Source organism: Acanthochromis polyacanthus, chromosome 9 (genome assembly GCF_021347895.1).
Source record: "Acanthochromis polyacanthus isolate Apoly-LR-REF ecotype Palm Island chromosome 9, KAUST_Apoly_ChrSc, whole genome shotgun sequence".
NCBI lineage: Eukaryota > Metazoa > Chordata > Actinopteri > Pomacentridae > Acanthochromis > Acanthochromis polyacanthus.
Window position 1 is genome coordinate 39,095,817 of NC_067121.1, and position 22,557 is coordinate 39,118,373.

Below are 22,557 nucleotides of genomic sequence, written 5' to 3' on the forward strand. Positions count from 1 at the left end.
CTGAGAGCCTAAAGGGTCACCAGTAATAAAACATTCTGTCTGAATCAAAGAACGGCATTAAAATCCATCTGTTATATGACTGCACTGGGTCGACACCAACCAAGAGGTCTTCATCGTCCTCGATGTGGTCGTCGTCTTCATCGTCATCCACGTCTCTCATACACTCGTCAGCCATTCTTGCGATGTCTTCCATGGGCAGAGGGCCTAAAACACAAGCCTGCTGTTATTATCAAAGTGATAAACGGCACGAATAAAAGGAGTAATAACAGCAACGGTGTTACTGCTGCGTCTAACACCAGCAGGATAATAACTGCAGAAAAACGTGGTTTCAGAAAGGCTGTAGAACCTCAGAAGTTTGTGTCACTTCTGTAATATTTTGTCTTGTTTTTGTTGTTTATTTTAGTCTGACTGTTGTCATTTGTCTCATGTATTTGTCGTTGTGTTTCCTCTTTGTCACGCTTGTATTTTTTGTCTTATTTTTCTCATTCTGCGTTTCGCTTCAATCATTGTTTTGTGTCTTTTTGTCTCGTTTTTGTCGTTTTTCCATTTCTTTGGCGCTTTGTAACTTTTTTGCCTAATATTTTGTCTCTTTTCTGTTTTGTTTGGGGTCATTTGTCTCTTTTTTTGTCGTTTTGCTCTCGTCATTTTGTGTATAATTTTTGTAATATTTTGTCTTGTTTTTTTGTGTTTTATTGTCGGACTGTTGTTGTTTTGATGATGACTAAATGTTCTGTGCCTTTGTAGACACAATGTAATCTGGAAGACTTGCCTTGAAAATGCTATATAAATGAAAGTTATTATTACACCGCCAAGGAACGGCGGAGTTATGTGACGATCGGTGTACGTTTGTCTGTGAATCTGTCTGTCTGTGCGCAACATTACTCAAAGACAGACTCACGGATTTGGATTCAATTTTCAGGGGAAGTCAGAAATGAAACAAGGACCACCTCATTAAATTTTCACAGTGATGCTGCTTATAGTCTGCATTCACGGCTTTGTTAAGGATTTCCTATTGGAAGATATATCTGCTGGCACAGTGTCGCTGTAACCATGACAACAAACGAACACTGTGTCAGTTACCTGCTGACATCACATGATTGCAAACCTACTACAAATTGATTGTGATTTATCAGCTGGAAATCAAACAAGGACCAAATGATTAAACATTCACAAAAAAAAAAGAATGTTCCTAAACATTTTTAACATTTCTGTTTTTCACCAAAAAATGTTCAAAAATTTCCAAAAATGTTGAAAATGTGGACATCAGAAGTTTCACTGTGAAAATATTTTTTTCCCCACATTTTCAAACTCTAAAACGGGTCAATTCTGACCCGCAGGACGACACAAGGGTTAGGGCTTCCATTTAAATAAAATTATTATTAATTATTATAATTATTATTATGTCTGGGAAGGATTCAGATGCAGTTTTGCATCTCTTTCAGGTAAAATAAACACTTCCACCTCCAGTTCCCAGCCTCTCATGATGCCTCCAGAGCTTTAAATCCACTCACTCTTCCCCTTGGGCTTGGCTCTCCCTCCTGCAGCAGCTTTATTCCCAGTGATAGCAGCGAGTTCAGCCTCCAGGTCTGGATCATCCAGGTTCCCCTCCACGCCCAGCATCATCTCCTCGGGGTCCACAAACAGACCCATCTGAAAGAAAGCAGCCAGAGATATGATCAGTTGTTCAATCAATCAATGTCTTTGTTGTCATTACAACCTGTGCAATGAAATTAAGGGCAATCGTGAAGAACGGTGCAAGTTAAAATGTCATAAAAAAGTAAAAAACAGCAGAGTTTAAACCAGGGGTGTCAAAATCATCTTAGTTCAGAGTCCATATTCAGCACAATTTGATCTCAAGCGGGCTGGACCAGTAAAATCACAGCATAATAGAGAAACAAAATGACAACTAATGAGACAAATGACACGAAATGAAATAAAAAAGCCCAAAAAATGGGCAAAAAAAGACAAAAAAAATCCACTAAATGACACAAACGAGACAAAGAAAGAAACACAATGACAAAAACATGAGACAACTGAAACAAAGACAAAAAAGGCAAAAAACCCCAGCAAAAAACAAGACAAAATATTACAAAAAATAGGGCACAAAATGACAAAAATCAATAAAATGACAAAAAACTAAACAAATGATAAAACAAAACAAAAAAGAGACAAAAATATTTCATAAAAAACTTACAAAGCAACAAAAAGTGAACAAAATGAGACAAAAATTTACACAAATGAAACAAACCAGACAAAAATGACGAAAAAAAACAAATTGACCCTTCGCTAAGCCCCTCCCACAAATGGCTACTGTCCAATCCTACCTTAGCAACTGTAACTAGGCATGAGAGGTCTGTCAAGCTTTCAGCAGGAGACAATATATTGACCCTTCTGTCTGCTTCTCTCTGATACCGCTGTAGAAATTTGTACATATCTCCTGAGAAATATCACTCACCGGTACCGCTAAAAACTCCATAGTTCATGTTAGGAGGGAAAGCTTGACAGGCGTAGCAACAGTAACCAGGGGGGCGGGGCTTAGCGAAGGGTCAATTACACAAGCAGACAAAAAACACAAAACGACTTTGAGGGCCGGATTGGATCCCCTGGAGGACCGCTTTTTGCCCACGGGCCGCATGTTGGACACCCCTGGTTTAACGCATTGATTGCCACTGTGAACTGTTGTTGTTGTTGCTGTCAGGTGAAAGCATGCTTGTTTTGTCGTGTTGTTTACCTGTTTGGCCGCAGCAGCTCCCTGTCCTCTGGGCTGCGGAGCTCTCTTCTTCTTACCAAACATCTTGTTGTTGTTTTTGTTGTTGTTGTTGTTATTGTGGTGATCCAAACTGCACCTACAGACGGGAACACGTGAAGAAAACCTGCTTATTAGTGTGTGTTGTGCGGTGAGCAGCGGGTGAAGTCATGTGAGCAGTTGTCAGGTGGTTCCCAAACACAGATAATGAGCTGCCAACCAACGGACGCTGCTGTTAGCGTAGCAGGCTAGCTAGTTAGCCGCGTTTCTGGCGTCTAACTGGAAAAGTTGCTTACTGAAAAAGAAGTAGACTGTCTCTGCCGCTGTAGAAAACTGTTTTTGGAGAGTTGTGAATAGCGGGAGATCGAGGCGCGTCCTTACCTGCTTGGTCAGCACTTCATGAGGTAGTTTTCAGACGAACCGTTTCATTTCTGCGGTTTGACATAGTGAGGGGTTTGTTTGACTACGCATGCGCAGAGCGAGGGCGCGTCCTGCTTCCTCAGTTGGGAGCCCTGATTTCTGTCTGTCAGGTTCATGATTCAAAGTTTGAAAATGTGGGAAAAAAAATATAGAAATATATATTTTCACAGTTAAACTTCTGATGTCTACGTTTTCAACATTTTTTCACATTTTGGTGGAATTTTTTTTAAAAATGTTTCTTTAAGAACACTCATCGAAATTTCATTTTTTTGTGAATGTTCTTAAAAATATATCAGACGTTTTACTGATGTGTATGTAATCACTTTAGATATTTTTAGGATTTATTTGGAAGAAAAAAAATCAGGACGGCCAGGACAGTATTTACAGTATAGCAGAATTTCTGTCTTCCGATTCATATTTCTGGCTTATCATTACATACTTTTAAAGTCAGAATTTGAAGGAAAAGAAAAGGGTCCACTTGCTCCTTTTTCCACAGCTGTAGCTCATTTTTTCAATCAGCGGTGTTGCTCACTAACTCAGGAGCTGAAGCCCCCATCGCTGTTTTTGTACTGGATTTTTGAATATTTAGAAATAAAACTACAACTTTCAGTTTCATTTCCTTCACAGAATTTTATGCTTCCTGAAACTTAAACTATCCGGCTGAATTTTCTGACAGAAAAGAATACAAAAGCAAAAACTATTTTGTAAACAAATGACATTTTATTCACTTTTTAACTGTTTACAGAATATGACAGAAATGTGTTTGGTAACGATATTTATTCTTTCCATGATATGAATGAAGATCAGGGTGTTTAGGTTAATATCTCAGCTTCTTAAGGATAGTTAAAGCCTGATGTTTAGTGCAAATATAACCTGATCCAGGTTGAGTTTTGAGATTACACAGCATAGAAATGAATGGAAAACACTTGTAAGCTCAGGTGCTGTGACGTTACAGATCCCTGTTGTTGCTGCTGAGCAGTTTGGGGAAGGACGTGCCGATGGATCTGCCGTGACGATAAACAACCAGCTCCAGCATGTACTCGTCCACCTTCACCACCACGGACGTCATCTTCTCCGTCGACATAAGGAAGATGATGGTGAAGAGAGCGACTTCGAACTCTGGACTGACGCCGATGAACGAGCCGCCGACCGGCTTCACCAAACCTTTCCAGCTGAACTGCAGGTTCAGGACGTGGTCGTCTTCATCGGGCTTCAAAACAATAATTATATGGAGTTAATGAGCTACTCATACAGATATTTGATGTTCAATTACAGGAGCTTTATTTAATTATAACACAGTTAATAACGGTCGAGGAAGATGTTAAGTTTCTATAATGTGTTAATTATTCACTGCCTGTCCAAAAAAAAGTCTCCACCTGGATTTAACTCAGCAAATAGTTAAGATCCTTCCATTGGATAATTAGTGCAGTGATGACAACAACTTCTTTAACTCTAGCTGATGCAGTGAGGAGCTTCTCGTTTCTGAAACAACCATGTTGGAAGACAAATCCTGTGGTCACGGAAATGATGTTAATCTGTCTCAAAGGGGTCAAATTATTGGCCTGCATCAAGCAAACAAAACAACTACGGAGATGAATCTAATAAAAATCAGGTTAAGAATCATCCAACACATCATTAAAACTTGAAGGATCGTGGAGAACATCATCTTCAGGAACAAACTCTGAGATGATATCAACAGTAGAACTCATGGTTATGTTTAATAGTGAAAGAAAGAACATTTCCACATGAAGGGAACTCAAAGGATTGGGACTAAACAGCTGTAGTTCAAAGAAAACCACTGATCAGTGAGGATGATCAGAAAAAAAGGCTTCAGTTTGCTGTGGAGCATAAAGATTGGACTCTGGATCAATGGAAGAAGGTCATGTGGTCTGATGGGTCCAGATTTATCCTGTTCCAGAGTGATGGGGGCAGTAGTTTAGGTTCGGTTTTGGTCCCGACTTTGTGCTGGTTTTTGACTTTTTATGACTGGTTTCAGACTGGATTCTGACTGGTTCTGAACATCTTTTTGGACTGGTTCAGGTTTGATTTTGGTCCTGGTTTTAAACCTTTTAAGGACTAGTTTAGGACTGGTTTTACAATCTCTTGGACTTTTTCAGGAGTAGTTTAGGTTTGATTTTGGTCCTGGTTTAAGACTTTGTAAGGACTGGTTTCAGACTGTTTAAGGCAGTTCTTGGACTTTTTTTAACCCCAAGAACACCAAACCTACCATCAAGCACGGTGGTGGCAGTATCATGCTCTGTGGAACTGGAGCTTTACACAAAGTAAATCGAATAATGAAGAAGGTGGATCACCTCCACGTTCTTCAGTAAAACCTGCAATCATCAGCAGAAGGTTGATCTTGGACACAGTTGGATGTTTCAACCAGACAATGAGCCCAAACACACATCAGATGTGGTAAAGAAATGGTTCCATCAGGCTGGAATGAAAGTTCTAGACTGGTCTCCACAAAGTCCTGACTTAGACCCATCAAGAACCTGAAGAACCAGGTCAGAAAGACCACAAATTTAGAGGACCTACACCAGAAGATGGGTTCATCAGAGTAAGAAGAGAGGCAGATGAGGTGATGTCCTCATCATAGTTAGTGCCCACCAGCCTGTGGGGGTTAGGGTTACGATCTGGGGTTGGTCAGGTTCACCAACGTTATGTTCCCAAAGAATGAGGTCTGCTGACTACCTGAAGATAGTGAAGGACCAGGTCTTTCCATTAGTGTTTTCTTCATGTTCACATTGAGAATGAGTGGATCAGGGAGCATGACATGGATTGTCCTCCACAGAGTCCAGACCTCAGCCCCATTGAGGATCTCTGGGATGTTCTGGAGAAGACTTTGGTCCGACTCTCCCATCATCAATATAAGATCTTGGTAGAAAATTAATCCAATTCTGGACAGAAATAAATGCTGTGACGTTGCAGGAGCTTATTGAAACGTGAATGAGTGAATGAGTGTCAAAACTAAAGGAGGTCCAATGAATTATTAGAGTGTGAGACTTTTTGTTGGACAGGCAGCGTATTTATGTTGAATCAGATTCTTCATACCGTATCTTTGTTGTCTCTTGCTTTGTAGCCTTTATAGTCGACGTGGTTGTGCTTCTCCTGCAGGTAGAACTGAACCCAGTTGTGCAGACCCATGATCTCCTTCCCGTATTTGGTTTCTCCAACGAACACATGCTCAAATCCACAGGAGTCCTCCCTACGATGAAAACAAATACCAGTCTGACCAAAGATAAGCAAGTCAAGTCTCCATGTGTGCCCTCATTCAGCAGCAAGATCAGATCTCCAGAACCTTCTTATCTACAGTGTTTGCTGAGCAGGCCAGTCAGAAGGAAAATCACTGAAGACTCTCCTTTAAAGAAGCACAAATACATAAAATGTGCACTTTACTGCTGATTTATATTTCATGAGATTTAAAACTTGGTCTGAAAAACAAGTGAATTATCCTCATTGAAGCTTGAAGAACACCACTGCTCTAAATATTGATAGAAATGTTTCGTAATGGAGCTGATAATGACATAAAATCAATATTTATCAGGATTTTTTTTGGCTTTGTGGATAACTAAACATGCCCCGGGTCAAACTGACATCACTGGTGTTCCTGAGAAACGAACAGAAAAAGGAGGGATAAATGTAGATTTGATACGATTTCCTTTGTACTCGGATGGATTGTGTTGGAAATGTGACGATCAAAAACCAGTCTGTGCATCAGAGCACATGACAGGCCCGACGGTGAAGATGTTTTCTGCTGTTTTGTTATGGATTGGGATGATGTTGTGGCCAGCATCGAGCACCAAGGTCTGATAACACAGAGACCCTGAGATCCTCGACTGAGGACTTCATGAGACAGTGAAGGACAAATACCACTGGAAGTTTGCATTTCACTACTAAAGTGTCAGAGTTCTGCCCTTCAGCTGGATTATTCCCTCTGCGTTTCTATTCTTTGTTATTCATTGTTATTCTTTTAATTACCGCCAAAGAATGCGACGATCGGCGTATGTGAATCCTTCTGTCTGTTAGCAGCATTACTCAGAAACAGAATAAAGGATTTGAATGGAATTATCAGAGAAGGTCAGAAATGACTCAAGGACCAAGTGATTAGATTTTAGCAGTGATGCAGCTTGTAGTCTACATCCACAGATTTGACTAAGAAGTGCTTCAAAATAACTTAAAATTGGTCCAAAATAGTTTAAAATTTCCCCAAGATGACTCAAAATTTTCCAATACGACTAAAATTTTTCTAAAATACCAAAAAAATTCCAACTAAAACATTGTTCCAAAATGACTCAAATCTCTTCAAAATGACCCAAAATTTTCCAAAATTATAAAAAAAAATTGTCTAAAATGAGACAACAATTTCCAAAATTATTCAAATTTGTCCTAAATGAAAAATAATTGTCCAAAGTGACTCAAAATGAGAAAAAAATTGTCCAAAATTACTAAGAATTTTCTAAAATGACAAAAAAATTGGTCCAACATGACTAAGAATTGGTTCAAAATTATTCAGTATTTATAATCTGGATCCACAGATTTGTTAAAGGTTTCTGTATCATTGCCAGACAGCGGTAATATTTAAATTCTTAAATAAATTGAGACAAATACTGCTGCACCTTGACGGTTTTTGCTATGCTTCATCCAGACTTCCACAACACTTTTATTTTACATTCTTCGCAGATTCTTAAGCTGGAAATTCGTCAGAGGTCAGACTGTTCTGCTGAAGTGAAACCAGACCTGAAGCTTCCAGCAGATGATTAAACCCCAGCTGCTCTCTAACACGCGGCAGTGGCGCCCCCTGCTGGTAGGGTTGACTCACCCGCCTCCCCTCTCCCGGTGGTAAAGCCGGAACCAGATGTCATACAGCTGTTTCTTGAACTGGGCGGTGTCTGATGGCGACTGGCCTTTCTTCACCAGATACTGGTGAGCACACTGAAAACAAAAGACCACATGAGGAACTTTCAGATGAAAAATGTGGTCAAACTGTTTTAACCCTCCTGTTGTCCTCATTTACAGGCACCAAAAAACATCGTTTCCTTGTCTGAAAAAACTCCAAAAATTCAGCAAAAAAATTTCACAAATTTCTGAAAATTTGCAAAACCTTCAGGAAGAAAATTCCAATAGTTCGTTGAAAGTTTCCCTTAAAAATTTTATTTTTAAAAAATCCCCCAAATTTGGCAAGAAGATTCTTGTAAATATTTTCAAAAATTGAGTAAAAATCTTCCAAAAACATCACAAAATATCTAAAGTGATTGCATGTATATCAGTAAAACTTCTGCTATTTTCCTAAGAACATTCACAAAAATCCACTCTTTTAAAATTCGCTGGATTTTGGTTGATTTTTCTGTGAATATTCTAGAAACATGTTTTAACGTTTGTTTTTTCCATCAAAAAAATGTTCAAAAATATTGACAATGTGGACAACAGAAATTTTACTGTGAAAATATATATTTTCTCCACATTTTCAAACTTTAAATTTGCAAAACCTGAAGGAAGAAAATTCCAAAATTTCCTCAAAAATGACTAAAAATCTTCCCCCCAAAAAACTAAAAATATCTAAAGTGATTACATATATATCAGTAAAACTTCTGATATTTTCTTTAATAACATTCACAAAAATCCACTCTTTTAAAATTCGCTGGATTTTGGTTGATTTTTCTGTGAATATTCTTAAAGAAATATGTTTTAAAATTTCTTTTTTCCACCAAAAAATGTTCAAAGGTTTCCCAAAAATATTGACAATGTGGACAACAGAAATTTTACTGTGAAAACATATATTTTCTCCACATTTTCAAACTTTAAATTTGCAAAACCTGAAGGAAGAAAATTCCAAAAGTTCCTCAAAAATGACTAAAAATCTTCCAAAAAAAATCCTGAAAATATCTAAAGTGATTACATATATATATCAGTAAAACTTTTGATATTTTCTTTAATAACATTCACAAAAAAATGTTCTTTTTTCCCCACATTTTCAAACTTTGAAACAGGTTAATTTTGACCCGCAGGACACCAGGAGGGCTGATAACACCTGGATGAGCAGCGTGTACACAGCTGCAGATGGACGGTTGTCGTGTAACTCTGACAGATGTGTTACTGAGGACTCTAGCAGCTGCTGCACCTTCATGACTTCGGTCTCCATGATGGAGTCGATGAACAGTCTGTTCTCCATCAGCTCCTGTGAGGTGACCGTCTCCGACACGCCGGTGGACATCTCATAGTTGTCCAGCAAGTTGATGAAATCTGCAAGAAGGACGCTGCAGCTCATTCAACAGGCTTCTAGCAATAAATGTGATGGACAACGAAGACGTGAGCTGCTGCTTACGAGCGTACGTCTCGACGCCCTTCAGCTTGTCCTCGTTGACGTACGTGAAGAGTGGAGCTCTGGCCCGGTCTCTGGCGTAGTTGCTGCCCTGAGCGACGTAACCCGCCCTGCCCTGAAGAAAACACAACGATGTCAGCATGTTGTGACCACACAAAGCTGGAAAACTGACTCAGAATCAGACATACTGGCCAATATGCTTTATTGTGCTGATTGGAAATTGTATTAACACCTGAACCTTGCTTGCACGTGTTAACTCCTCCTTGTCAAAACTACTATTTGGTACTTCAAATTGAATTCAACGAAACCTGAACATTGAGATTGTCTATTGTTTATCTGTATGTAAATTATTTGTTTGTATGTCGTCCATAATTATATGGATATCTGGCCAATATCCTGTATTCACGGTAAACTGGGCTTCCTATTTAAAAGCTATAAATAGTTTCCTTGGGGTGACCCTTTTCACACATCTGCCTGTGTAAAATATTGGAAACAAAAATGTGTGTTGTATACACCATGTATTGTATTGTTTTGATGTGTGAATAAAACTAAACTAAACTAAACTAAATATGTCACAATGTTTAACGTGTTAACTGGAATCCACAGACCTGATGTGTAAAAACATCAGAAATAACAGACTACAAATGCACACATCCTATCAAAAATGGATATATGTGTAGTTTTAATATCCACCTCCACAGTATAAACACATTACCTTTACTGTATGTAGTAATACACACCAATATGCAGTATTTATTAGATAGTATGATCTATAATGGCTTCTTTAACCCTCCTGCTGTCTTCATAGTACCACATCTGCTCTTTCATTATCTTTTCTTAAAAAACTATCAATCGACTCTTCTCATGTCGAACGCTCTGATTGGCTGTTTAAATTTCTACTTTACATCCTGTACCCTTTACATATAAATAAAAGTCTGACAATAAAAATGGAATCAAATGTTTTTAAAAGTGTGATTTTGCAGTCGAGCCCTTGGCCATTTGAAATGATTGGGATTCTTCATCGAGTCCTTTGGCTTCAATCAGGAAGAGAAGGAAGGTGTCATAACAAAACTCAACGCTCTGCCCGAAAAACTCCACACTAGGCGGTTCGGTAACTACATAATAATCTTAAAAATCAAACAGACGTACAAAAAGCGAAAAATCCAGCTCCACAGGGGTGTTTTCACATCTCCAAATTTCTGAAAAATTGGAGAATTCAGGAAGAAAATTCTCAAAACTGCGAGAACATTTTGATTCTTTGACTTTCATCAGGCCGCAGCAGTTTCCTGGGTGAACTACAACTAGAACCTGTGACTGGTTGCTTTGCATTGCAGAGAAGCTCTGACCTGCAGGGAAATGATGTAGTCGGTTCCTGGACGGAGGCGGTTTGCATCCAGACGCCAGATTTGGTTCAACACCTCAGTGAGCTCCTGATCAGCCTGTCGACTGCAGGGAGGAAACAAACACAGAGAGTGAAGATCCAGTAGATCCAATAGAAGCAGCACAAGGAGGATGATCAAGAGCTGGAAGGGAGGAGGAGGGAGTGGAAAGGTAAAAACAGCAAAACCATCCAGTAGAAATACGGACAAGTGGAAGTAAAAACGCAAATGCACTGGTGTCAAAGTACACTTTAACCTTCCTGTTGTCTTCATTTATGGGCACCAAAAAATATTATTTCCTTGTCTGAAAAAAAAAAAAAAACGCAAAAAAAATCCCCCAAATTTAATAAAATTTGCAAAACCTTCAGGAAGAAAATTCCAATAATTCCTTAAAAAATTCCCTGAAAAGGTTTATTTTGTTTTACAAAATCCCCCACATTTGGCAAGAAAATTCTTGTAAATATTTTCAAAAAATGAGTAAAAATCTTAAAATAAATCCTAAAAATATCTGAAGTGATTCCATATATATCAGTCAAACCTAGAATATTTTTTAAACCCTCGTGTCGTCCTGCGGGTCAAACTGACCTGTTTCTTTGAAAATGTGGAAAAAATATATATTTTCACAGTGAAACTTCTGATGTCCACATTTAACATTTCTGGGAATTTTTTTTGCAGATTTTTTTTTTTTTTTTTCAGACAAGGAAACAAAATTTTTTGGTGCCCATAAATGAGGACAACAGGAGGGTTAAATCTCATCCTACGGACCAAAACCTGTGAAACGTTCGTGTAAATATTCTTAAAATAGTGTTCTGAGCATCCTCATGTTCTTTAGTTTTTCTTATTTATATTATATATGAACATATAGTGTGTATATTTTCACCTCACTCAATGTTTTCTGGCATTTCTTACTCTCACTTTGTTGCTTTGTGGGACTAATAAAGAATATTCCATTCCGTTGAAAGGCTAGAATGAGGTTAGAATTATTGATATTTTCATCATTTTCACAGTGAGTCAAGTTGATTTAACTACTTTCTATCATGTTTGCATTTCTGTTTGAGCCTCAGCACAGTTTTAGGTTCATCTGATTCATTACATCATAATTTATTTGTTAATTAAATGCTATATTGTCGAGTCAAATCTGCAAAATTGCGACTAAATACCGTCGTCTAATGAGTGCAGCTGAGAGAAAAGTGTCTCTGAATTTTCGTGGAGTGGAAAATTAAAACACAAACACCTCATAATTTGTACTTCAGTGCAGTATTTAAGTAAACTGACTTAGATTTCTTTCTTGTTTTGCTTTTTCTTCCTCAGAAAGATAATTCAGAACCAGCTGGTGCCACTCGTGACATAAACAATGGCTTCATTTAAACTTTCCCAGTCAGTCTTTCCAGTATGACAGTGAGTCAGCTTCATTAAAGGCTCAATAACATCAGTAAAAAAAAAAACACAACAGCGAGCCGAGTGTCTCAAACAACAGAATTAAATATAAGTCAGTGATCCTGCATGTGTAGATACCACAACTCTCCCCCTGAAGCGGCCTTTTTATATCATTTACAGCCGCGCTTTTCCTGCTGCAACGCGTCAAAAATGTCCTCTGGAAGAAAAAAAAAGCAGCTGTCCCTCAAGTTTAACACATTTTCTACATTTAAAGAAATGATTTGCTGAGCTGTGATATTCTGGGATCGTTTTATCCTTCACTGAGCTGCTGGAATCTTTTACAAACACAGCAAAACATTAATTTAAATCACACGCTGTTTCACTGCAATGACAACTGAAGAGGAAGTCTGGGATTTGTTCTCCTTTTCTAAACAGCAGTGACTGAATGAACCAATCAGATCTCATCCTTATCCTGCTACGAGTTCCTCAATTCATTAACATTTCAGTCGTTAAGAAGAAGTCGCAGAACCTAAGCAGTTTTTTGGGCATGTTTGCTCAGTTTTACTGCCCAGTAGGTTTTCACATACGAGGATTATGACGGAATTATAACAATAAATGAAAACATTTCTAAAGTCAGGTACAAAGATTTAAAGGAAACACGTCAATAGACGGTAAATGTTGAAGACAAATAAGAAGCAAGTGCAGCAAATCCTAAAGATTACAGGCAATAAAAGGTAACAGAAACATGTACAGGAAGGTGCAAATGTGTAGTGGATTGTATTCAGTGCAGTAGGAAGCTTGTAATGCTGATAGATCTGGTGTCATTTCATTATGAGGCCTGAAAATAAAACCAAACAAAAGCATCCACAAGAAAACTATGACACATAAAGTTTATACAATACTGTTCAAAAGTTTGGGGTCACTTAGAAATGTCCTTATTTTTGAAAGAAAAGCAGTTTTTTTTCTCAATGAAGATAATATTAAATGAATGATAAATCCAGTGAAGATGCTGTTAATGTGGTAAATGTCTATTCTAGCTGGAAACAGCTGATTTTTAATGGAATATCTCCATAGGGGTACAGAGGAACATTTCCAGCAACCATCACTCCTGTGTTCTAATGCTACATTGTGTTAGCTAATGGGGTTGAAAGGCTCATTGATGGTTATTCAATTCAATTCAATTCAATTTTATTTATATAGCGTCAATTACAGTCAAATCGTCTCAAGACGCTTTACAGAACCCATATGCCTGACCCCCAGAGCAAGCCCAAAGGCGACAGTGGCAGGAAAACACCCTTTTAACAGGGAATTAGGTTAGAAAACCCTTGTGCAGTTATGTTAGCACATGGATAAAAGTGGGAGTTTTCATGGAAAACATGGAATTATCTGGATGAGCCCAAACTTTAGTGTATATGTGTGTATTTACAGAAAGTGTTTAAACATCGAGCGACCAACTAAACATAATTATAATACTTGATTTCTATCTCATCTTTCAAAACTGGAGCTTTAGAAAGCAGCAATAAAACAATAAAAGACGACATTAAAACACAGAGTGCAGCATTAAGAAGAGCGTCAACAGAAAGGAGAAGGTTCTAAAAAATGAAAAAGCTTTTCAAACCGAGGCACTGACTGAGCTAGTCTTGGGCGGTTTGCTTTAGAGTGTTAAAACTGTAAAAGCATCATCTGACTTCGTTTAAACCCTAAAAAGTACGACTTTGAGCAGGAACTGAGGAGTCGTGGTGCAGAACGAGGCAGCTGAGAGATCCTAAACTGAATTCAGCAACAGATCTGGTGTTACTCCAGCAGGACTGAAGCTACTGAGTGTTTGTTTGTGATCTTTCTGCTGTAACCAGGTGATAACTGGTTATTAAGGCAGGTATAAATACTGAGCAGATGGGAGAAAATGACGGCGTGTACGAGCTGCTCGGGAGAACTCATTTGATCTTAGAAATGTTTCAGAGCATGTATGCATATTTAGCAGCAGTAAAAAGTGTTTAAGATCACTCACACACATTCAAGATTTGCAGTAAACAAACTCCTGCCTGCAACCTGTTCAGGGCTTTGTCCTACTTCAAAAAACACCAGAGAAAACTGAGGGAATAATGACTCCACCTCTGTTATTATGTTCCACGTCTTTATGCAGAGCTTGAAATATGAGATGAAATCTTTCTGATGTGGTGCCACTTGTACTATAATAAACTTTATTTTTATTGCACCTTCAGAAACTTTATAAAACAAAAAAAGGATTTGAATATTGTAATAAAAAACTGTTATTATAAAGGTGTCAATAAATGCTATAAAACTGCATCAGAGCCACACCCTGCTGACTATAAACCGAGTTAATGTTTGACACACTGGAATAAAAATAAAAAAAAACGTTGAGGAAGAAGCAACTGACAGGAAGGCAGCACACGCAGACAGAAACTCCTCTGTTCTTAATTTAGCAGGGGGGAAAAACAGCCTCAGTTTTACTGCAGGAGAGGCTGTTTGAGTCCAAGTGTTTGTTCTGTTGTATAATTCAGCCTCTAATCACTCCCAGATCCAGCAGTCCTGCACCAAAACAGCAGAAACCCACCCAACAGAGCTCCAATCTGCACCCAGTGCAGCTAAAACCAGAGAAAACAGGAAGAAAAACCCACAGAGCAACACTTATCCTCCACAAAACAAAAAAAAGACGAGTCAAGTTTCATGTTTACATCAAACATTTCCGTCCTGAGTGGAAACAAAGTCTGAAAAAAGGTCAGAAAGCTGCTCTAAAGTCACAAAGACGGAAAAAGAATTTAAATCTACAAACTCTCTGGTTTAAATTTCAAGTCTTACCCTCTGGCCATGGTTCTGTTCAGTGGAAAAAGTTCGTCTGACTCTTCACATCCTCCGAGAAAAAAAAAAGACAGTTATCTGAGCCGTCAATCATGACGTTTCCAACAACCAGCCAATCACAAGGCAGGAGAAGGACCACGCCCCTCCCTCTCCGCCCCTCCTGTGGTTTAATTAATAAAATATGCAGCTGTGAGCCACCTGTCAGGAAGAGGAGCTTTATTTTTAATTATTAGAGAAGAAAAACAGGCTTTAGGTTCACTTTTTGTTTGGTTTTGTCCAACAGAGGTTCACTGTAAACATAAAAAGTCACATGTTGTTCTTCAGCAGATTGAGATAAAAATTACAATATTTTGGTAGAAACAGCCTCAAACCGACAGACTGCAGCACATGTGTCAAACTCAAGGTCCGCGGGCCATATCCGGCCAGCGAGAACATTTTACATTGATTTATTATTATTGTTGTTAATAGCCCGACGATATGAAGCGCTGATAACACACAAACTACAGATCCCATAATGCAGCCCAACAGCTACTTTGCCGAATGATAGGTTACCTGAGAACATTTCCGCGTCATTTATGCACTTACTTTAATCTCTGGTTGTTTCTAATATAATTTTTAAAAGGACAGTTCATTACATATAAAGATTTTACTAATATACTTGTTCCCCTTTCCACTAAAATGTCGGGAAAACTTAGACTTATTGTTACTTCTCTGTTCATGTTATAATATTACTGGTCCGGCCCCTTTGAGGTCAAATTGGGCCTTAAGCGGCCCCTGGACCAAAATGAGTTTGACACCCCTGCCTTAATTACACATATTTGAAAAGTAATATACATCGAAGAATGTAATAAAATGACAGTAATATTAGATAAATACTAAGATAAAAACATTTTGGAGATTCGGCTGCGTTTATCTCAGCTTTAAATTTGAAACCCCTCAACGTCAAACGGGAAGAACTAGGTTTGCGCATGGGCAGAAGCCACACACGTTGTTTTGATGTGTGTTTAGCAGAGAACAGTTACTGGTGTGATGTGAAAGCGAGTTTATCGAGCTGTTTGTGTTGTTTATTTTCACCGTGTGTCTCATACACGTCTCCGTTTGATCCTTGGCAGCTGCTATTCAAAGCAGGAGAGTATAAAGTGACAGAAAAAGGAAAATAAAGTTTAGCGAAAGCTAATTAGCTGCTAGCTGAGAGGCAGCATGGAGCTGATAGCTGGAAGCTACGAACAGATCACCTTCGGTTACAGAGTGAAAACTGATGAAAAGGTACGTTTAAGGGTTATTTACTGTGTAAATATAATCTGAGAAGACTGTCAGCGGGATTAGCTGGTAGTTTAATTGTATATTTAATAAGATAATAACTGGTATTTAAGATAATGCTCATATTATAGTCACAAATTTAAAGTTATTAGTTAAATATTGAACACCACGACCTCCTGTTGCTTTATTTTGAGTTTAAGTCCTGAAAGTTACATTAGATTTAAGAAACCGTGTTCCAACTTTGCATGAATAATTGTCTTTACATGCAAAGATCTGTAAATTTCATGTAAATAGTTCAGGAAAACATAATAATCAGCTGTATACAGCTATTAAAAGTAAATGTTCCAGAAGTAAGTGCCATCAGTTTAGTTTAAATATGCAAATATTTAACTTAATATGAACATTTAATGCACTGAAGACTGCATTTAGCCTCAGCTGAATCTGCAGATGTATTATCATATAAAAGAAAATTGTCATTTATTTGTCCATAACAGTTTTTTTGTTTGTTTTGCTGTTTTTTGCTTGTTTCTTTTGTAATCCAGAATATTTTCTTCCTGCTTTGTATCATGATCAGGGAGAAAGGGGGAAAAAATGCACCTTTTTTCTGATTATATTTTTTTCAAGAATCTGACAGCTACTGTAAAATCTGTGTGTGTGTTTTCTCTCAGTTTCAGTTTTCTAAAATGTGTTCCTTTGTTTTCTTTGTCATTGTGCAGGAGTGGACGGCCAAAGCCAACTTCACACATCACGCCCACACGGCCTCGGTGTCGTCCGTCGCCACCAGCGAACGGTTCGTCGTCACAGGAAGCAAAGATGAGACCATCCAGCTGTACGACATGAAGAAGAGAATCGAACACGGAGCTTTGCTGCATCATGACGGTGAGCAGAGATAGATAGATACCAACATACACAGAACTCAGACACCAGATTAAATACAAATGACACTCTTCTGTGCTTTACACCATTTAATAAGTTATTGACGTGGGATAAATCTTTTCTTTTTGTCGATGAATTGATAATAGTTGTTGGATTTATTGTAAACAATCAGATGATAATCAGGTGTAAAAAATAAAAGGGAAACGCTTGTTATTGGGTCTGTTTCAATCAGCCGTTTTATCCATTTATTGCATCTCAGCACACGTTTTTCTTGCTTCAATTTTTTTTATTTTATGTTGAAAGGCAAATAAATTTAATGTTATTCATAATTCATCAGTTTTGTTAACCCTGAAAGACTCAAATATAGAAAAAAGCAAAAAAATTAGGAAAAATTATATACGTATATGTATAAAAACCCAGATACAAAACTAGCAAAAGTGATATATATGTACACAGATTTTCTTTATTTTTTACCGTATGTAAAGTGAAAATAAGCTGCAGCTTGTGTTCTGTATGTTTGACTGTTCAGGAAGCATCACCTGCCTCGAGTTTTACGGTTCGTCTCACCTGCTGAGTGGAGGAGAAGACGGACTGCTGTGTGTTTGGAGCACAAAGAAATGGGAATGTCTGAAATCCATTAAAGCTCACAAGTGAGTAAACAGACATAAAGCTGCAGATGTATCGAGGAGGCTTCGTTTGTTTTTACTGACTCAAAATACTTGGTTTATTTTCCTCAGAGGCCATGTCACGTCCATGTCCGTCCATCCTTCTGGGAAACTCGCGCTTTCAGTGGGAACAGATAAAACTCTGAGGTAAAACCTTCTGGACTACCAGGATCTGTCAGACTCTGATAAAAGGAAATGACTCTTGTGTCTCTTCTGCCCTTTAGAACGTGGAACCTCGTTAACGGAAGATCAGCATTCATCAAAAACATAAAACAGAGTAAGTTTACGTCTGATGGGAGGTGGGAAGAAGTTTTAAATGGATTTACTGTTCATATGCTTTTTGTTTTTAGTTGTGTTTTAGAGACAGAAAATAAGGAGACTCAGCAAGAACACTGAACAGCAGAAAGCTGGTTAAAGATTCTCAGAATAAATGAGGATAACAACAGCATGTAGAATAATAAAATGCCACGTTTAAGTAAGACAACAAGTGGAACATGTAACAATAATAATAGATAAAAATCAAGGTTAAACTCGTGAACAAAAGGCTACAATGCTAACAATAGTACTAATGATAAATATGTAAGTAAAAGAGAATAAAATGAAAAAAAACTCTTTATTGTGGGTTTTGTTTTGATTACACTGTCACTACAACTTTTTTACAAACTTGTATTTAAAACACTGAAACAGGTTTTATATTTAATGTTTATATTCGTACATTAAAAAGAAATAAAATGCCATCTAGATGTACAACTAGGAATGTGTTTATACACATACTGCTACAGAAATATTTGACTTTTTGGTAGATTTGGAAATAAATGCTCTCATATTAGTGCTGCAGGTTAGTCTCTGATAGTCAAAAGGGGAGCTGTAAATTCTAATTTAAATGATTTCTGTAGGATTTTAAGTATTTTACCAGATAAAAACTTAATAGAAGAGTTAAAAGAGGCCGCCGGCTTCACTGATTTCTCGATTGGAAACCACAGTGTCTCTGATAAATGTTGGAAATTTTGAATTTGGAGCCACATAATGTTTATTAAATCCTCCCAGATGACTAAACATGTGTGTTTAACTCTGTAAATGAATCTTTACAGACGCCCACATCGTCAGATGGTCTCCAGACGGGGATAAATACGTGGTTGTGGTGAACGACAGAGTGAACGTCTACGACCTGCAGACGGCCTCGGTGACGGCAACGATCACAAACCCAAAGAGGATCTCATCTGTTAGCTTCCTAAATGTGAGGGTTTTTTAACACTTTGTTTGTTGTGTTTTCAGATGAGCCAACAGTTACAGAATTACTGCACTGGCGACTTATTTGGAATGAAAATAATACAGACAGAGACACTCTGCATAAACCCACTTACACCCCCCTGTCAAAAGTTTTAGGACACTTTCTCATTCAAATAAAGTAGAACCTGTCCTACAACTTTTGACAGGGGGTGTATCTACCAAATTTTGTACACATATGCAGCACATCAGGCTGAACAAAAAAGTCAGTGACAGCCACATTCCAAACCCAACAGGAAGTGAGCTATTTTGCCTTGAATGTCAGATTTTGCCCATTTTTCATTATTTTCTGGAGCGAACCCCTTCTAGGGGGAAACTCCAATTCACCTCAAATTGGGCCAGTACATACAGGAGGCCTTAATGATCCAAAGTTATTAAAATCTTTTTCCAAAGTCAAAGGGCGTGTCCGTGGCGGCCTCTGGAATTTTGATCCTTCTCCATGAAATTTCAAATGCTGTGTAAATGCCCTGAACATGCTCCAATCTGCCTGAAACTTTACATGTATGATCAGAGTCCTGCCCTGATCACATCCATATGATGAAATACACCCCCTGTCAGAAGTTGTAGGACAGGTTCTACTTTATTTGAATGAGACAGTGTCCTAAAACTTTTGACAGGGGGTGTACATATGCATGTATTATAAATACAAAAAAAAACAAGAAAAGACAGACGAAGTTAAGAAAAAGAGGGTAGTTCACATCAACCAGAACAGAAATATTCTCTCTTACAAGTCACCATCCAGCTGTACAGCAGTGGTTCTATAGATCTTATCCTCTACTCTAAATATATCAAATAAAAAGAAAACAAACATGTGAACGCGTAAATCATTCTGGAATTGCAAGGAAGTGGAGCCGTTTGACATGAGAACAGAATAATTGAGCCCACAGAAACGTATTTATAGGCCCTTTAAGCGTATGATTTACTTAGAAATGCTCGACTCGGTGGTTTTTATTTTCCTGGGAGGACTGTTGTCTTGTAAATCTGTCAGAATGACAGCAGGAAGCAGCAGTATTCTCAGTAACCCTGCCGCTCTTTCAGAACTCCATACTGGCCGTCGCAGGAGACGATGAAACCGTGAGGTTGTGCGACGTGACGACAGAGAAGTGGCTGTGCGAGTTCAAGGCTCACGAAACCAGGTGAGTTCAGTGTTTTTACCCCCACAGTTTAGTCTTCAGGTGAGTATTCTGTATGCTTTTATTGTGGAAGTTCAGCGAGGTCGAGAGAGGAGAAGTGACACCAACGGAGCAGCAGTACATGAAAGCATCGCGTCGACTAATCGTCTGAGCACGATACGTCATCAAAAGCGGAAGTGAGCGCGCAATGCGACAGAAATCACGGACGGACATCGGCGCTGCATCATGCATGTATTATGTATGCACGATGCAACGCGGACATCCACGATCTATCGTAAACGCGGATGTCAGCGTTTACGTACAGCTGTATCTAAACGCGGACGTCCGCGCTGCATCGTGCATACATAATACATGCACGATGCAGCGCCGATGTCCGTCCGTGTTCCGCGCTCCGGTCGGACGATGATTTCTGTTGCATTGCGCGCTCACTTCCGCTTTTGATGACGTTTCGTGCTCAGACGATTAGTCGACGCGTCATTAGTTGCAGCCCTACATCAGTTCTGAGGATTCTCTCTGATGTTTGGGTTCATATCGTAGTTAGGAGAGGGATCGGATTAGACTGCAGACCAACATGGAGGCTGCTTAGTCGCATCAGGAAAGACGATATCCATCCTTGAGCAGATCTTTGCGTCCTTTTGTGGTTTCAGAGTGAAAGCAGTGGATAGTTTGATGATGGAGGATTACTGCGTGCTGGTGACGGCTTCCAACGACGGATTCATCAAAATGTGGAAACTCCATCTCAAAGAGGCAAGTTTCACCCTGCTGTTTGTTTTTAACATGACAATAGAGCTATTTTTTATTTATTAATTGGCTTCATTTTGCAAGAATTCAATGTAATTCAACAACCATAGGAGAAAAAAATGCGTTCAACATTAAATACTAAAAATGTAATGTAAAAATGCATTTTAAAAGAGCGTTTCCCACTTCACTGACAGAAAGTATTGACCAAACTGTCAGAAATGAGCACTGTTCAAGGCCATTAAATCAAATTAAGGATAATATTTAACAGGTTTCTTCTAAAAAATGGAGGAAAATGTTGACCAAAGCCAAAGATAACGTACTCAGATGTTTTGTTTTTTCCCACACCTTAAAGATTTTCAGTTTACCGTCAGAGGAGGAACAAAAAAAACTGAAAATACTCAGGGAATTTAGACTCTTTCATAAAGTGTTAGTCATCAAAACAGCTGACAATAATTAGATATTTTGCAGCTACTGTATTTCTTTATGAGTTGTTTAGTTTGGATGGAGAACGGTGGATGTTCCAGACACGGTAAAGATGTTTTTTAGAATAAAATGAAACATATCAGTGTGTAAAAGATGAATATTTCTGGGATTCCTGCTCTGATCTGCTGCTGTTTTATTTCTGCTGACCTCCAGGAGCTGGAATCTCCCACCCTCCTGGGGGAAGTGAACACAGCAGCTCGGCTGACGTGCCTCGCCGTGTGGAAACCTTCATCAGGGCAGCAGATCTCTGAGGAACCAGCGACTGAAGCGACGACATCTGAAGGTGGAAACGCTGACTTTCATTTTGCAATATTTAACTTAGATGTTTAGATGTTCTGCAGGTAATGAGACTGGATATATAAAGCTCAGTGTTGCTCGTATTTACATGTAGTGGAAACATTCAGAGCTTTACAGTTTTTAAAGGCTATTTATGTCCATACGCATACTTACCACAGAGCTCTTATTTTGAAGGAACATCAGTTAACAGGCTCATTCCACCTCAAATTGAATTAAATATTAGAGCTATTTTCTCTCTCTAATTTCTCTGATTTGCCTGAAACCTTTATAGCATAAAATACAGATAGTTCTAAAGATATCTGTGGAATTTTTGCGTAATATTTCAAATACTTTCCGAGATATATTCTTTTTTTAAAAGTTGCCTGTCGACCCACTTTCAGCAGATTTTCTCACACATTGAAATTTGAAAAGAAAATATCTCCGGGAATATTTAAGATGAAAGCCTGAAAATTTAGAGAGTGAAGCGAGACGAGCTTTGTCTCATCGTTCTGCTTCTGTCCGCAGATCTCGTGCAGGAGCTTTCAAAGACGAAGCGAGTCCGGATCTCAGCAGAAGAAGTCGTCCTGGAAGACGAGAGCAAACCCAAGAAGAAGAAGAAGAAGAAGGACGGTGGAAAATAGAACGGCGGTGGAAGTGTGTGGATGTGTGCTGTTTGATTTTGCCGCCTGGAGGGGAGAAAGTGGAGGATCTGTTCACTGAAAAGAAGAAAAAAATAAATGGAAAACAATAAAAATGTTTTATAATCGATGGA

At 38.5% G+C, this 22,557-nt stretch overlaps 3 protein-coding genes across 3 annotated transcripts in view; 1 reads left to right on the forward strand and 2 right to left on the reverse strand.

The window, feature by feature from the left end:
* Positions 1 to 3,230, reverse strand: part of cc2d1b (coiled-coil and C2 domain containing 1B) — a 30,093-nt gene extending 26,863 nt beyond the window's left edge. The window contains exons 1-4 of the mRNA XM_051953557.1: positions 3,128 to 3,230; positions 2,732 to 2,846; positions 1,512 to 1,650; positions 101 to 204 (exon numbers count right to left, since the gene is read on the reverse strand). Coding sequence (XP_051809517.1) covers positions 101 to 204; positions 1,512 to 1,650; positions 2,732 to 2,794 — 306 coding nt within the window. The 5' untranslated portion in view covers positions 2,795 to 2,846; positions 3,128 to 3,230. The remainder of the gene's footprint in view (positions 1 to 100; positions 205 to 1,511; positions 1,651 to 2,731; positions 2,847 to 3,127) is intronic.
* A 634-nt stretch (positions 3,231 to 3,864) lies between these two features.
* On the reverse strand, positions 3,865 to 15,149 carry si:dkey-222f8.3 (Poly(U)-specific endoribonuclease-C-like). The gene is made up of 7 exons (XM_051953625.1): positions 15,065 to 15,149; positions 10,835 to 10,934; positions 9,492 to 9,603; positions 9,288 to 9,409; positions 7,989 to 8,101; positions 6,221 to 6,374; positions 3,865 to 4,376 (listed from the first exon to the last, which is right to left on the reverse strand). The coding sequence occupies exons 1-7, from the start codon at positions 15,073 to 15,075 to the stop codon at positions 4,116 to 4,118; spliced, it is 873 nt and encodes a 290-aa protein (XP_051809585.1). The 5' UTR covers positions 15,076 to 15,149; the 3' UTR covers positions 3,865 to 4,115.
* Positions 15,150 to 16,037: 888 nt separating this feature from the next.
* pak1ip1 (PAK1 interacting protein 1) lies at positions 16,038 to 22,553 on the forward strand. The gene is made up of 10 exons (XM_022213236.2): positions 16,038 to 16,330; positions 17,041 to 17,203; positions 17,730 to 17,850; positions 17,938 to 18,012; positions 18,090 to 18,142; positions 18,957 to 19,102; positions 20,191 to 20,288; positions 20,933 to 21,032; positions 21,663 to 21,792; positions 22,311 to 22,553. Exons 1-10 carry the CDS (start codon positions 16,265 to 16,267, stop codon positions 22,424 to 22,426), a joined length of 1,068 nt encoding a protein of 355 aa, XP_022068928.2. The 5' UTR covers positions 16,038 to 16,264; the 3' UTR covers positions 22,427 to 22,553.
* Positions 22,554 to 22,557: the final 4 nt, after the last annotated feature.

Excerpts from the sequence above, each read along its gene's own strand:
- si:dkey-222f8.3 (XM_051953625.1), bottom strand. Across the intron at positions 8,102-9,287 it reads TGGAGACCGAAGTCATGAAG|TGTGCTCACCAGTATCTGGT; the intron begins GTGCAGCAGCTG and ends TTTTGTTTTCAG. Across the intron at positions 6,375-7,988 it reads CACCGGGAGAGGGGAGGCGG|GGAGGACTCCTGTGGATTTG; the intron begins GTGAGTCAACCC and ends TTTTCATCGTAG.
- pak1ip1 (XM_022213236.2), top strand. The coding sequence starts at position 16,265 with ATGGAGCTGATAGCTGGAAGCTACGAACAGATCACCTTCGGTTACAGA. Across the intron at positions 18,013-18,089 it reads GGAACAGATAAAACTCTGAG|AACGTGGAACCTCGTTAACG; the intron begins GTAAAACCTTCT and ends TCTGCCCTTTAG. Across the intron at positions 19,103-20,190 it reads CATCTGTTAGCTTCCTAAAT|AACTCCATACTGGCCGTCGC; the intron begins GTGAGGGTTTTT and ends CCGCTCTTTCAG.